The sequence below is a fragment of the Salvelinus sp. IW2-2015 genome, linkage group LG33, assembly GCF_002910315.2.
Source record: "Salvelinus sp. IW2-2015 linkage group LG33, ASM291031v2, whole genome shotgun sequence".
NCBI lineage: Eukaryota > Metazoa > Chordata > Actinopteri > Salmoniformes > Salmonidae > Salvelinus > Salvelinus sp. IW2-2015.
This window is the reverse complement of record NC_036872.1, coordinates 10,446,958-10,462,907: the sequence shown is the minus strand read 5'-3', so window position 1 is coordinate 10,462,907 and position 15,950 is coordinate 10,446,958. Positions and strand designations below refer to the sequence as shown.

Genomic DNA, 15,950 nt, shown 5'->3' with positions numbered 1-15,950 from the left:
GGCTGCATTTGAACATTCAGAAACCAGCAGCTCACAATGGCAAGCGACAGAGCTCATGACAGATGTAATCCTTTGACAGAGTTTTTTGGGGGGTGTCTAAGAACTCTCTCATCAGCATTCTCATAAACTCCTGTCCCCAATGAGTTTTTGCGCCGGCTGGCTGACTAAATGCAGATGACAATATGTACCGCAATGTCTATTTAGATGGACCGAGTCACCAATTGTATTAAGCGAGGGTGTTCAAACAGTCAGGCTGTGTCTGAAGTGGAACACTATCCCCTATATAGTGTATTACTTTGGGCCCTGGGCACGGTTTCCCGATAGCGATGGAACGTAGCCTTGCGAGTGTTTTAACAATGCATCTTTCCAACAACGGCCCAAAACGCCACGCAGAGCGAACGTTTGGTAAGTGCTTCATTGAGGCATGTGTCAAAACTGATAGGCCTGAGAAGAAAGGCTACGCTGCTCTGGGATCAACTTTCTCCATTCAAATCGTACCTTAACATTAGAATTATTGCACAATACTGATGACGGATCAGCTCCTAGCAAGATATTATTACCTACGGCTGCAAATATTAGGCGGCTTATTGCTTACTCTGTAATAATTCACTAAATCAAGATTTGGCACGTCATTGGGCACGTTAGGCTACACATCATAACATATATTAGGACCAATTACAGACTTTATCATACAAGTAGCAAAATGGAACTCAAACGATTAACAGTATTTCAATATGATTGAAATAGGCCTATAGCCTAGGCTATTTATATTTGAATGCACCTATCTCAGTTTTAATTTGAAGCATCTTCTTATTTGTAGTCAACTTTGTTCAGAAGTTATTACAGTCACAGAGAGGCAGATAAACCATGTGATTCTGTGTTTAGCAGAGATCTTCTGTGTATAAAAACACGGGAGGGCAAAAAGGCATCTAACGACGCACTTAGCTGTTCTACGAGTGGTCTGAGGCAGGCGTTACATTACCAACGTTTTCAAGTGCAACGTTAACAACGATGGTTTTGGGAAACAGCTCTGAGATTTAACGATGCTCCTACGAAGGTTCGAGCAATGAACTTAGCCTTAAGATGCTTTTGCGAAACCAGGCCCTGGTCAAAAGTGGTGCACTACACAGGGTATAGGGTGCCATTTCAGACGCACCCACAGACTGTGCATCAGCGTAGACCAGGCAGGCAGGCACAGTTAGTAACCTGAGCAGCTTAAGCTGCTGCCGTAAATCAGATGAGCGACACTCTCTCTTAGCAGCATGCGAGTTGATGCGCTGTTGCCAGCGCCACTGGTGAAAATGAGGGGCAGCAGTCGCATATGGTACTGTACCTCTAGTAAGACCTTGGCTAGGAATGGGAGAGAGGGAGAGAGATATGGGATAGAGAGAGGTAGAGGTAGAGAGAGGGGAAAAGACAAAGAGAGTGAAAGGAAGAGGGAGAGAGAGGGAGAGAGAGAAGGGGGAAGGGAAAGAGAGACAGAGAGGGAGGGAAGGCAAGAGAGGTGGAAAGGGAGAGGGACATACACAACGAGCCGAGGGCGGCAAAACAGACTGAGACGTTACAACTCCACAACCACGTCTTCGGCCGAGACCACAGGAAATGAGAAGCGGGACGACAGGTAGGTTTGGGGGCGGGGCAGAGCTGTTCTTACTGCCCCTCCGGTTGGCCATAATAGGGCAGGGACTAGGCTTGGATGAGTGTGTAGGGGACAATAATAATGGAGTGTGTTTGTTAACTGTGGGCCTATTTGATTGTACTCAGGTGCAGAGAGAGAAAGAGAGAGAGAGAGAGAGAGAGAGAGAGAGAGGAGAGAGAGAGAGAGAAGAGAGAGAGAGAGAGAGAGAGAGAGAGAGAGAGAGAGAGGAGAGAGAGAGAGAGAGAGAGAGAGAACGAGAGGAGAGAGAGAGAGAGAGAGAGAGAGAGAGAGAGAGAGAGAGAGAGAGAGAGAAGGCCATAAAGAGAAGCTAAAGTGTGTGTACTTTAAGCTGGACATAGAAGTCGCCCCTTACCACAGATCTTGGATCCAACCCCAACCTGAAATATTTTGGGGGGGTGAAAATATATCTGACCATGAAAAGCTGGGCAGGGGCAACTGTGCTTCGAATTTTGTTTAGTTGAGGGACAGGGGCTGGCTAAGGGTGTGTTCGAAATGGCCCCCTATTCCCTATGTAGTAGGGAATACTAATAGGCTCCCATTTGAGACGCAGCCTGCGTGTGTATAGTCTGAAGGCAGGGCTGAGGTGGGTGCTCTCACCACGGAGTTGTACTGCGTCTCACAGTAGGATCTTACTGTGAACTCCATGTCCTCTTCCTCCTTTTCTTTGGCGGGCTCGGGCTCTTCCTCCTCCTTCTCCTGCAGGTAGGTGTCCTGGTCTTGAGGCATGTACGACATCTCATCCTTGTTCTTAAACTCCAGACTCAGGATGGACGGAGGCAGCAGCAGGCCCAAGATCACCTGGGCAGGGGGGTGGAGTTAGACACATGGAGGTGCAATACACACAAACAGATACAGTGACGCTGCTTCAAAAGTTGTCACGTGGTACGACGTTGGGAGAGTTATGGTCATATTGCGTGGGTCCACTGCATGTCAGTGTTTTCGCCGATCAAGTGTCAAACTTGTTCCTTTCCATTCTTACCAAAGCAAATGTTATGAATACCCAAAGTACTATGGTAAATTCCTCACATCTTGCAACTTTGATATTAAAAGTTGCTCAAATGTCTTGTTGAACCAGTCGATCTGTATAAAGACACAGGTGTGCACACGCACAGAAGCATGCGCACACACACATCCACGCCACACACACACTCACAAATACACACATGCACGCAGACACACAGGCACCACCATTCGTATCCCACATGTCCATATTATTACGGAGCCCGTCACTGTGAAATTGCATAATGCTATGGCTGACGTGCAGTGAGATAGTTTGCGTGTTTGATGCAGTGGAGACGAGCGAGCTTATCTGAGATTCAATTAAAAAGGCATTAGTCCAGACAGCTAGAGATGGTTAGAGTAGCAGAGAAATGAGAAGAACACACAGCCAGGGGATAAAGGATATAATCAAGCTGTTAACACCTCCACTACATTAAAGTCGGACAAAAGGAGGAAGAGGGGGATGAGGGGCGTGAGAGAGGGGTATTAGGGAGTGGAATGTAAAGGCAAGTGTCGTTAAACTGTAGAGGGAGATATCTGTTTCAGGTCTGCGGCAGCAAGCCAGAGTCGTATTCATTAGTGCACACCGTAGAAAAACATTTTGCAACAAAATACGAAAACAAGCGTTTCTCATTGGACAAGTTCAGGCAGTGCCTTCCTGTTTCAGTCTGTTTTCTTCCGTGTGGTGCCTAGTGAATACAACCCAGACAGGGAGGTGTGTGTGGTGGGGCTTTATGGGTCATGAGTGTGTCTGTTTATCAACCAGCACTATACTGCACCAGGATTCATCCTTGATCCTCCTTACACACAACCACCCAGCGGCCCCATGCACAGCTACTCAAAATAAGAAATGACTGTACCCTTTCATGACCTAAGCAGCTGTATGCTGTCAAACCTCAGCCAACTCACTGGCTAACCTACTTGCCTGGGCTGAGTAATAGCACAAACCTTTACAGTGTAACTGTAGGTGCGTAAATCAACATGAACAGTGTTAGGAATGGTCAAGCGACAGCTCAAATCTGGGATATCATTAGCCATTATGCCCAGGGGGTCAAACAGGGTAATTGCAACACGTTTTGCCAGCTGGGTATGGTAATGCTTCACCTTCAATTAAAATGTACAGTAGTCTACAATAAAATCTACTTCCATAAGTATGTCTGTCAGTCAATCAGTCAATCAGTCAGATGGTCAACCTCTGAAACCCCATGTGTGACCCCAGGCCCTTCTGACCTTTAGCCCAGAGTTCTTGCGCATGCGCAGGCGTCCCATCCACATGTCAGTGAGCAGCATCTGGCTGCAGGTGTGGGCAATGAAGTCACGGTGCTTGGCGGCCACGGCCAGCTGCAGGCAGGTAGCATTACTCCAGTTCTTCAGCTCATAGGTCAGCAACTTCATGGCCATCTGCTCGTCCTGCTTGTATGACTGGTCCAGCAGCTCCACAGCCAACTGTCCAAACTCTCTGAAACACACACATAGGATGTCACACAGTGATTGTTTGAGATGAACTACGCTACATTGCAGTTTGACATATAAACATAATTAAGTGTTATACCATGGCATTGTTAAATACCCCTTTCTGATTGGCTTGAAGGGCATTCTAGAGTGTGCATTATTTCCCTATAACGCACAGTATATTTGCGCGGTAGAATTCAATGTCTATAGTTTTTTTTACAAGTTTTGTTTGAGTTGCTTTTGAATGTGAAAGTCGAATTGAAAACAGTATTGGTATTGTTGAATCATTTTTTTAATAGTAAGCTAGGACTGATGGTTTGATTAGCTAAACTAGCACGTCTGTTTGTTTGGATACCACAGCAACTACTGTAGCTATCTAGTAAACTTGCTAGCTGCTTTTTAAAAAACATTTTACCTTTATTTTATTTTATCTTTATTTACTTAAGTGGACGTTGAACACATTTCTACCAGCAAATGAACACATTTCTAGTGGCAATTATGTTAAATTATAGCCATGGTAAGATTTGAATATGCTGGTAACCTGTTGTATCATACAGCACCAACATTAAAGCACAAACATTAAAATTCCATTACATACCCATATAAGTGTTCCGAGAGAGATGCTAACAGAGCATTCACAGTCTATTTTCTAGGCTGTGCCTCTTATATCATGGAAAGTTTTGCTACACACACGGAAATGCACATATACAAACACGCACACACACACGCACACACACACGCACACACACACGCAAACACAAAGGCTTTATGTACACACACTAGTCAAAGGATTAAGATAAGACTTCAACAGCAAGCTGGTCAAAATCTCTGTGGAAAATACAAATCAAATGGGTTTGCACTTGGCAGAAAGAGTGGCGTCAGGGCTTTGAGGAGTATGGCAGTATGTGTTTGGCTGTGTGTGTGGCACCTGGGAGTTCTTTCCTATAACCAACTTCCAACATTTCCATAACAGTCTTTTTAATTGAGCAAGAACTAACACACACACTTTCATCCCACACACATGCCATTAGCTAAACTACATGTGTGTCATTAGCTAGAGTATGTGTGTTGGTATTATTAGTTGCATTTATGTATGGCGGTCCTATGAGATCTGTGTGTTATCTAAAGCAGGTCACGATGTGAGGAGGAGTGTGGATGCTGCTCCATTGCAGACTCCCAGCTCAACTTTAATCATTCAGAAGAAAACTTTCCATAAGAGGCACAGCCTAGAAAATAGACTGTGAGCGTTCTGTTAGCATCTCTCTCAGAACGCTTATATTGATTTGTAAGGGAATTTTAATGTTTGTGCTTTTTTTATAACTATTTTCTGTGTTCTATCTATGTGCTGTTCTATAAACCAATTTCTATGTTCATACAAGTGGCTGAACAAATCCTCACTATCAGCAGCTGCAATTTGGCAGTACGCTCAGACCTTGTTTTGAGAACGAACTAAAGATATCTCAGTTTCAAGGTCTCAGCTTAGAGAGAAGAAGCCTCGTGAGGTATTGGTCTGTCACATGTTATGAACCAGTATTGGTCAGTCACATGAATGAAACAAAACAGTAATTATTAATTAATTATGCTAAATCATGCAAATTTAACTTGTCTGTGTAGAGCCATATATAAGACAACTGCTGGGACTGCCCAGACAGAGCTCCTGATTGTCATGTGTACTATGGTGCATTGAGTTGGTTGGAACCTCTCCAGCATGCTGACAAATAAACAATGATTAATTTAAGATTGACTTTGAGTGTCCCTGTGTAAGAATTTCCATGACAATTTGGCGTCACGAACAGGATTATGGATTCTCCCTGCGGAGCTTTCCAGTGGGGGTCTGTGAGGAAAACCGGTGTCACATTTTATGAAGCGTGATAGACATTCCGGTCTGACCAAAAGAGGACGAGGACCCAATCAGAGCAGACCCTTGCTATGAGCTGCCCAGGAGGAGACACATCATCTGCGAACAATTGACGGTAACTGATTTCAGTAAGTCAATGTAAATGAACCTGTATAAACATTTTTTAAATATATACAACCAATCAAAATGTACATAAATATGTAGAAGCAGGGTACCACTAGCCTACAAAATAACACAAGGTGTTTTTGAATTCGGGGTGTTATTTACATTTATGGGGAACGGCAAGACGATAGAGCCTATAGAGGCCATAGCATTTATGCAATTATAAACTATTGATACTATGATGCTGAGGGACTGTAGATGCTGAGGGACTATAGATGCTGTAGGGACCATAGATTCTATAACTATAGGGACTATGGTGCTCAGGGACTACAGATGCTCAGGGATCATGGATACTGTAGAGACTATGGCGACTGTAGAGACTATAGAGGAACGGTTGAAGATACATATGACGTGGAAGAAGGCTAGAGCTAGTCTTAGAGAGAAGACTAGAGTGAGGGCAAGTAACGGTACCATGTCCCGCTGACAGCTGTCTGTAGGTCTTTATAAGAGAAATGTCTACGTGGTCTGCAGCCACTGGTAGAGAATAGCATACGGTACACTCCGTGCTATTTTATATGCATAGTGAAGATACATATGGTGCATAGCAAGTAACGACAAGAGAGACATCATTGACAATGCACGGGGTAATGAGGAGATTACCAAGTATGTTTGGGAATAGTACGAAGTGAATGTGGATGTGAAAGTTGTGTGATTGTGAGATATGGGATAATAAACTGACCGATTGATATTTGGATAACAAGAGCTGATTGGCATTTGGATAATAAATTATTGAAATGATTACTAATAAGATTGGAATTTGACATTAGGATAATTAGCTGATTGAAATTTTGATAATAAGAGGATTGAAATTAAGCTATTAAGTATTGAGTGAATCAGAGCTGTCAGGGGACTAGCTTACATGTGAAAGAGGTGAATGAATGCCACAACCAGTTCTGTGTTAGCTGAGTTTTCCAGTTCTGTGTGAGCGGATCTGTTACGTTATCTAGGGGTCTGTCCAACACCGCCATTGGATCTACAGGTAGAGGATAACATGTCTCAGAAATCATATACATAACATGTCTCAGCAGATAACATGTCTCGTTAGTAACGAGGACAACATGTCTCTGAGATTGACATTTTAGATTATATGAGGATAATGGAGTTTGATGTATAACGTTATTATGTATGGAGACATGAAAGAAGAGAGAACTATTTCCAAAAACGCTAACTTCTCTAGGATAGGAGGCAGCAAATTCACTATTGGATAAATAGCGTGCCCAATTTCAACTTCCTTCTACTCATCCCCAGAATATAAGATATGCATATTATTAGTAGATTTGGATAGAAAACACTCTGAAGTTTCTAAAACTGTTTGAATCATATCTGTAAGTATAACAGAACTTATGTAGCAGGCAAAACCCAGAGGACTAACCATTATTTTTTTTATTTTTTTTAAGTCACTGTCTATTTAATGAGCTTTCATTGGGAAGCCAGATTTTTAATCACTCTGTTCTCAGTTCCTACTGCTTCCACTGGATGTCACCAGTCTTAGGAAATAGGTTGAGGTTATTCATTTGTGCAATGAAGAAGAAGGCCATCAGGAAGCAGTGTAACGTCATGTGTACTGTTTGAGAGTTGCGCAAGACTAAAAAAAGTAGCGTTAGTTTGTTGATCTCCTGTATTGAAAACAGATAGACCCGTCTTCAATTTGATCGATTATTAACGTTTACAAATACCTTAAGTTGTATTACAAAAGTACTTTGAAATGTTTTGGCAAAGTTTAGAGGTAATTTTTGAGATATTTTGTAGTGACTTTGCGCAAATTGGAAGCTGTTTTTTTCTGGATCAACCACGCCAAATAAATGGACAATTTGGATATATATGGACGGAATTAATCGAACAAAAGGACCTTTTGTGATGTTTATGGGACATATTGGAGTGCCAACAAAAGAATCTCGTCAAAGGTAATGCATGTTTTATATTTTATATCTGCGTTTTGAGTAGCGCCGGCAGGGTTGAAATATGCTACTCTCTCTTTGTTGACATTGTGCTATCATCAGATAATAGCATCTTATGCTTTCGCCGAAAAGCCTTTTTGAAATCTGACATGGTGGCTGGATTCACAACGAGTGTAGCTTTAATTTGGTATCTTACATGTGTGATTTAATGAAAGTTTGATTTTATATCATTTTCTTGAATTTGGCGCTCTACATTTTCCCTGGCTATTGGCCAAGTGGGACGGTAGCGTCCCACATATCCTAGAGAAGTTTTAAATAGAACTAGTGTAAACATCAAAACCCTGTATGAATAGAACACTAGTCGAGGGGAGGAATTTGCGATGTAACACAAATGTATAATGGGTTACTAAAGTTAAAGTAACATAATATTGAGTATAATGGCTTACTATGATGATCTGATGAAGTAAGAATAGAATAATAATAATAATATACGACCTGCACACCCACACGTAGACGTAAGTAAGTGGTGAAAAAAGTATTCTGAGGAATGTTCAGAATGGTCCCTTTATGGGTCATTTGAGGTATGATAAGGTTAAAGCGTTGTATGGGACTTGACTTTCCCCTAACCAATAAAACTATAAAAAGAAAGGTAGAAGATTTCCTCCAGCCTGGTAATGCATTTTGAAATAAGTCCATACCTTGTTAAATAGAACCAATGATTTTCTGTATTCACCTACTCAACAGTTTAATTAAAGTGTTAGGTAGAGTCTTATTATGGACAGAGCAGGCCATCTACTGGGGACTGAGATAGTGCCAACCAAGTTGATACATATTGATCCCTACAAAGCATTACATATGAATCTTAAAATAATTCACATTTAATAAATATTGAAGCAGAAAGTGAATATCCAATAGAGATTGGTAATAACAATATAGAGTAACTTTTTGAAGGTATACACACTGAAATCAAACAGGCTGTGAGAAACACAGGGGGGAAATTAGGGACAGTTTGTACATAATTGTATGTCAATGCAACAGGTGAAAACAATTAAGATTACAAGAGAAGTGTTTACTTTAGAAGGTGCCCAACTCAGCTTTACGGGGCACCGTATCATCTGATATGTCTGAAGTATAAATGTGTCTGAAGTATAGTTCTGTATACACAACGGTTTATTGAGACTTCCTACCCAAGAAGCAGTAAACTCAATTAATGATTACAACATTTTAGGACTGATGTTTATTTTCTTTATTCCAGGACTGATGGAATGTCCGCTACCAAGGATTTTTTTTCATGTTTATCAATGATTCTCCCTTTGAAAGGCTTCATGAAGCAAGGCCTTGGGAGAGCAGTTAAAAGTGCCCGGATCAAGCTGTTAAGGGACCTCCCAAATTAAGCAAGGCCTGGCCATTTTGTTTGTCTTTTACCCTACAATTTTTACCACACACACATGCCAGTACCCACACACAACCCACCTGTTTATGAATATTTGTTAGTGGTTAATATTCCGTTTGATTTAGAAGTGTGGTGTTTTTTCACGGGTTAGAAAGGATGCTGTACTCAGATGATCGTCTCTATTGTCAGAGTCTTGGTTGCACACATGTAAATTGTCTTGATTCGAAGAAATGTACTGAAAAACCCAATGTAAACCTAATACACAACATGTTTGAAATGTTTGAAATATCTTTAAATAATGTCTGATGTACAGGAAAACAAACACTCACTTAATAGGGCTGACAGACCTCTGACCTCTGTTCTGACTTCCTGGTGAGGCCTGATCACCCTCATTTATTTTTTATGTTTTTTATTTGACCTTTATTTAACCAGGTAGGCCAGTTGAGAACAAGATCTCATTTACAACTGCGACCTGGCCAAGATAAAGCATAGCAGTGCGACAAAAACAACAACACAGAGTTACAAATAAACAAACGTACAGTCAATAACACAAAAGAAAAGAAAAATAGAAAGATATATGTACAGTGTGTGCAAATGTAGAAGAGTAAGGAGGTAGGCAATAAATAAACCATAGAGGCGAAAATAATTACAATCTAGCATTAATACTGGAGTGATATATGTGCAGATGTTGATGTGCAAGTAGAGATACTGAGGTGCAAAAGAGCAAGAGGGTAAGTGATAATATGGGGATGAGGTGTGCTATTTACGGATTGGCTTAAAGTTAGAGAGGGAGATATACAGTTGAAGTCGGAAGTTTACATACACTTAGGTTGGAGTCATTAAAACTAGTTTTTAAACCACTCCACAAATGTCTTGTTAACAAACTATAGTTTTGGCAAGTCGGTTAGGACATCTACTAAGTAATTTTCAAACAATTGATTACAGACAGATTATTTCACTTATCATTCACTGTATCACAATTCCAGTGGGTCAGAAGTTTACATACATTATGTTTACATGTGCCTTTAACTTCTTTGGGGTAGGAGGCAGTATTTCCACGTCCGGATGAAAAGCGTGCCCAGAGTAAACTGCCTGCTACTCAGGCCCAGATGCTAGGATATGCATATTAGTATTAGTATATTTGGATAGAAAACACTCAGAAGTTTCTAAAACTGTTTGAATGATGTCTGTGAGTATAACAGAACTCATATGGCAGGCGAAAACCTGAGAAAAATCCAACCAGGAAGTGGGAAATCTGAGGTTTGTAGTTTTTCAACTATTTGCTTATCCAAGATACAGTGGAAATGGGGTCATATTGCACTTCCCAAGGCTTCCACTAGATGTCAACAGTCTTTGGAACCTTGTTTGAGGCTTCTACTGGGAAGTGGGGGCGAATGAGAGGGGATTGAGTAAGGTCTCTCCCAGAGTGCCATGAGATGACCACGCACGTTCACGTGAGAGTTAGCTTGCGTTCCATTGCATTTATGAAGACAAAGGAATTCTCCGGTTGGAACATTATTGAAGATTTATGTTAAAAACATCCTAAAGATTGATTCTATACATCGTTTGACATGTTTCTACGGACTGTAACTGAACTTTTTGACTTTTCGTCTGGACCTAGTGATCGCGCCTCATGAATTTGGATTACTGGGCTAAACGCGCGAACAAAAAGGAGATATTCGGACATAAATGATGGACTTCATCGAACAAAACAAACATTTTTTGTGGAACTGGGATTCCTGGGAGTGCATTCTGATGAAGATCATCAAAGGTAAGTGAATATTTATAATGCTATTTCTGGCTTCTGTTGACTCCACAACATGGCGGATATCTGTACGGCTTGATTTTGTGTCTGAGCGCTGTACTCAGATTATTGCATGGTGTGCTTTTTCCGTAAAGTTTTTTTGAAATCTGACACAGCAGTTGCATTAAGGAGAAGTGGATCTAAAATGCCATACATAACAGTTGTATCTTTTAGCAATGTTTATTATGAGTATTTCTGTAAATTGATGTGGCTCTCTGCAAAATCACCGGATGTTTTGGAACTACTGAACATAACGCGCCAATGTAAACTGAGATTTTTGGATATAAATATGAACTTTATCAAACAAAACATACATGTATTGTGTAACATGAAGTCCTATGAGTGTCATCTGACGAAGATCATCAAAGGTTAGTGATTCATTTTATCTCTTTCTGCTTTTTGGGACCCCTCTCTTTGGCTGGAAAAATGGCTGTGTTTTTTGTGACTAGGTACTGACCTAACATAATCGCATGGTATGCTTTTGTCGTAAAGCCTTTTTGAAATCGGACACTGTGGTGGGATTAACAACAAGTTTATCTTTAAAATGGTATATAATATATGTACAGTATGTTTGAGGAATTTTAATTATGAGATTTCTGTTGTTTGAATTTGGCGCCCTGCACTTTCACTGGATGTTGGTCAGGTGGGACGTTAGCGTCCCACGTACCCTAGAGAGGTTAAACAGCTTGGAAAATTCCAGAAAATGATGTCATGGCTTTAGAAGCTTCTGATCGGCTAATTGACATCAATCGAGTCAATTGGAGGTGTACCTGTGGATGTATTTCAAGGCCTACCTTCAAACTCAGTGCCTCTTTGCTTGACATCATGGGAAAATCAAAAGAAATCAGCCAAGACCTCAGAAAAAAAATTGTAGACCTCCACAAGTCTGGTTCATCCTTGGGAACCATTTCCAAATGCCTGACGGTACCACGTTCGTCTGTACAAACAATAGTACGCAAGTATAAACACCATGGGACCATGCAGCCATCATACCGCTCAGGAAGGAGACGCATTTTGTCTCCTAGAGATGAACGTACTGTGGTGCGAAAAGTGCAAATCAATCCCAGAACAACAGCAAAGGACCTTGTGAAGATGCTGGAGGAAACAGCTACAAAAGTATCTATATCCACAGTAAAACGAGTCCTATATCGACATAACCTGAAAGGCCGCTCAGCAAGGACGAATCCATTGCTCCAAAACCACCTTAAAAAGCCAGACTACCATTTGCGACTGCACAATTTTGGGATAAATATCCTCTAGTCTGACCTGCTTGACCATAATGACCATCGTTATGTTTGGAGGAAAAAGGGGGAGGTTTGCAAGCCGAAGAACACCATCCCAACCGTGAAGCACGGGGGTGGCAGCATCATGTTGTGGGGGTGCTTTGGYGCAGGACGGACTGGTGCAGTTCACAGAATAGATGGCATCATGAGGGATGAAAATTATGTGGATATATTGAAGCAAAATCTCAAGACATCAGTTAGGAAGTTACAGCTTGGTTGCAAATGGGTCTTCCAAATGAAAAATGACCCCAAGCATACTTCCAAAGTTGTGGCAAAATGGCTTAAGGACAACAATTCAAGGTATTGGAGTGGCCATCACAAAGCCCTGACCTCAATCCTACAGATGTATTTTTGGCAGAACTGAAAAAGTGTGTGTGAGCAAGGAGGCATACAAACCTGACTCAGTAACACCAGCTCTGTCAGGAAGAGTTGGCCTAAACTCACCCAACTTATTGTGGGAAGCTTGTGGAAGCCTACCTGAAATGTTTGACCCAAGTTAAACAATTTAAAGGCAATTCTACCAAATACTAATTGAGTATATGTAAACTTCTGACTCACTGGGAATCTGATGAAAGAAATAAAAGCTGAAATAAATCATTCTCTCTACTATTATTCTGACATTTCACATTATTAAAATAAAGTGGTGATCCTAACTGACCTAAGACAGGGAATTTTTACTAGGATTAAATGTCAGCAATTATGAAAAGTGAGTTTGAATGTATTTGGCTTAGGTGTATGTAAACTTACGACTTCAACTGTAAGACTCCAGCTTCAGAGATTTTTGCAATTCATTCCAGTCATTGGCAGCAGAGAACTGGAAGGAGAGGCGGCAAAAGGAGGTGTTGGCTTTGGGGATGACCAGTGCAATATACCTGCTGGAGTGCGTGCTACGGGTGGGTGTTGCTATGGTGACCAGTGAGCTGAGATAACGCGAGGCTTTACCTAGCAAAGACTTATAGATGACCTGGAGCCAGTGTATTTGGCAACGGATATGTAGTGAGGGCCAGCCAACGAGAGCATACAGGTCGCAGTGGTGGGTAGTATATGGGGCTTTTGGTGACAAAAACGGATTTCATTGTGATAGAGTACATCCAGTTTGCTGAGTAGAGTGTTGAGGGCTATTTTGTAAACGACATCGCCGAAGTCAATGATAGGTAGGATAAACAGTTTTACGAGGGTATGTTTGGCGGCATGAGTGAAGGAGGCTTTGTTGCGAAATAGGAAGCCGATTCTAGATTTAATTTTGGATTGGAGATGCTTAATGTGAGTCTGGAAGGAGAGTTTACAGTCTAGCCAGACACCTAGGTGTTTGTAGTTATCCACATATTCTAGGTCAGAACCATCCAGGGTAGTGATGCTAGTCAGGTGGGAGGGTGCGTGCAGCAATCGGTTGAAGAGCATGCACCTAGTTTTACTAGCATTTAAGAGCAGTTGGAGGCCACGGAAGGAGAGTTGTATGGCGTTGAAGCTCGTTTGGCGGTTTGTTAGCACAGTGTCCAAAGAAGGGCCAGATGTATACAGAATGGTGTCGTCTGCGTAGAGGTGGATCAGAGAATCACCAGCAGCAAGAGCGACATAATGGATATATACAGAGAAAAGAGTCGGCCCAAGAATTAAACCCTGTGGCATCCCCATAGAGACTGCCAGAGGTCCGGACAACAGGCCCTCCAATTTGACACACTGAACTGTATCTGAGAAGTAGTTGGTGAACCAGGCGAGGCAGTCATTTGAGAAACCAAGGCTATTGAGTCTGCCGATAAGAATGTGATGATTGACAGAGTCGAAAGCCTTGGCCAGGTTAATAAAGATGGCTGCACAGTACTGTCTTTTATCGATGGCGGTTATGATATAGTTTAGGACCTTGAGCGTGGCTGAGGTGTACCCATGACCAGCTGGAAACCAGATTGCATAGTGGAGAAGGTACGGTGGGATTCGAAATGGTCGGTGATCTGTTTATTTACTTGGCTTTCGAAGATTTTAGAAAGGCAGTGCAGGATGGATATAGGTCTATAACAGTTTGGGTCTAAGGTGTCTCCCCCTTTGAAGAGGGGGATGACCGCGGCAGCTTTCCAATCTTTGGGGATCTCAGACGATACGAAAGAGAGGTTGACTAGTAATCTAGTAATCGGCAGATAATTTTAGAAAGAGAGGGTCCAGATTGTCTAGCCCAGCTGATTTGTAGGGATTCAGATTTAGGGTCGGGGTTGCCAGGTGAAAAGCATGGCCAGCCATGGAAAAATGCTTATTGAAATGATCGATTATCGTAGATTTATCGGTGGTGACAGTGTTTCCTATCCTCAGTGCAGTGGGCAGCTGGGAGGAGGTGCTCTTATTCTTCATGGACTTTACATTGTCCCAAAACTTTTTGGAATTAGTGCTACAGGAAGCAACGTTCTGTTTGAAAACCTTGCCTTAGCTTTCCTAACTAACTGAGTATATTGGTTCCTGACTATCAGCAGCTGCAATTTGGCAGTACCCCCAGACCTTGTTTTGAGAACAAACGAAAGATACCTCAATGTCTCAGCTTAGAGATGAGAAGCCTCGTGAGGTATTGGTCTGTCACATGTTATGAACCAGTATTGGTCGGTCATATGAATGAAACAAAATGGTAATGATTAGGTAATTATGCTACATCATGCAAATATAACTTGTCTGTGTAAAAGACAACTGCTGGGACTGCCCAGGCAGAGCTCCTGATTGTCATGTGCACTATGGTGCATTGAGTTATTTGGAACCTCTCCAGAGTGCTGACAAATAAACAATGATTAATTTATGATTTACTTTGAGTGTCCCTTTGTAAGAATTTCTACGACAGGTGTATGGATGACTGTGTGTGTGTGTGTGTGTGTGTGTGTGTGTGTGTGTGTGTGTGTGTGTGTGTGTGTGGTGTGTGTGTGTGTGTGTGTGTGTGTGTGTGTGGTGTGTGTGTGTGTGTGTGTGTGTGTGTGTGTGCGTGCGGGTATGCAGATGTGTCTATGTGTGGCAAACTCTACAAACGATTACGTGTGATTGCTTGGCTGATTACATGTGTGTGTTTCTTTTCAGCTTTTTCTTCTTTTTTTTCTTCTTTTCAACATGTGTATGTGTCTTGTGGTCTATAGTACCTGGAGTTGTGGTTCAGCTCCTGTGAGATGTCGTCCACCATGTCGTTCTCGGAGGCCTCGTGGGCCATGGCCTTACACAGTTTACAGGCTACCAGGGCTTTGGCCATGGCCTCCTCCCCGTGCTGCCAGAAGAACAGCGCCATCTTCTGTCTCTTCATCAGCACGGCCCACACCAGCAGCTCGTGGAAGGGGAAGGGGAAGTGGTTGATCTCAGGGTCGTCCAGGTCAATGTCCACCTCCTCCTCCCGCTTACGTGTAGTCTTCTGGCGACTCCTCCGGATCGGCATGTCATCCTGCCTCAGGCCGCACAAGACGAGAGCAGAGACATGGATTCATG

At 42.1% G+C, this 15,950-nt stretch overlaps 1 protein-coding gene across 1 annotated transcript in view; it reads right to left on the bottom strand.

The window, feature by feature from the left end:
* Positions 1 to 15,950, bottom strand: part of trpm3 (transient receptor potential cation channel, subfamily M, member 3) — a 114,077-nt gene that overhangs the window by 32,859 nt on the left and 65,268 nt on the right. Inside the window, 3 exon segments of the mRNA XM_023979230.2 lie at positions 2,258 to 2,458; positions 3,890 to 4,118; positions 15,614 to 15,906. Coding sequence (XP_023834998.1) covers positions 2,258 to 2,458; positions 3,890 to 4,118; positions 15,614 to 15,906 — 723 coding nt within the window.